Source organism: Penaeus monodon, chromosome 34 (genome assembly GCF_015228065.2).
Source record: "Penaeus monodon isolate SGIC_2016 chromosome 34, NSTDA_Pmon_1, whole genome shotgun sequence".
NCBI classification, from domain to species: Eukaryota; Metazoa; Arthropoda; class Malacostraca; order Decapoda; family Penaeidae; genus Penaeus; species Penaeus monodon.
In genome coordinates this window covers 5,881,167-5,881,570 of record NC_051419.1, presented here as the reverse complement: position 1 = coordinate 5,881,570, position 404 = coordinate 5,881,167, and the positions used below count along the sequence as shown (strand labels likewise).

General features: G+C 45.8%; 1 protein-coding gene across 1 annotated transcript in view; it reads left to right on the top strand.

Annotated features, from left to right (window-relative positions):
• The window catches only part of LOC119594793 (hemicentin-1-like), a gene marked incomplete at its 3' end in the record, with an annotated part of 75,652 nt that overhangs the window by 61,945 nt on the left and 13,303 nt on the right, over nucleotides 1-404 (top strand). The window contains exon 20 of the mRNA XM_037943882.1: nucleotides 218-364. Within this exon, the coding sequence (XP_037799810.1) occupies nucleotides 218-364 (147 nt within the window). The remainder of the gene's footprint in view (nucleotides 1-217; nucleotides 365-404) is intronic.

The following is a 404-nucleotide window of genomic DNA, read 5'->3' as shown; positions in this document are numbered from 1 at the left end:
ATAAATATTTACCTACAAATATCTAAATATCAATCTACAATCTATCAAGACGTCTAAATATCCATCTACACTCATTATCTAAATACCTATCTAAATATATCTAAATATCTATTTGCACGTATCTAAATATCTATCAACACTCATATCTGAATATCTATCAGCATTCATATCTAAATCCTCTCCACCCCCATCTCACCCCTTCCCCCCCCCCCTCCAGTGGCCCCCCTGATCGCCGCCCCCCCGGACCCCAATCTGAAGGCAACCCTGGACGCCCCTGTAACGCTGCCATGCACGGTGATCATGGCCAATCCTCCGCCCGATCTCGTGTGGCTTCATGACGGTGTGCCTGTCAGGTCGAGCAAAGGTAAGGTCGCGTTTTCTTTTTTGTTTTTTGGGGGGGTCTT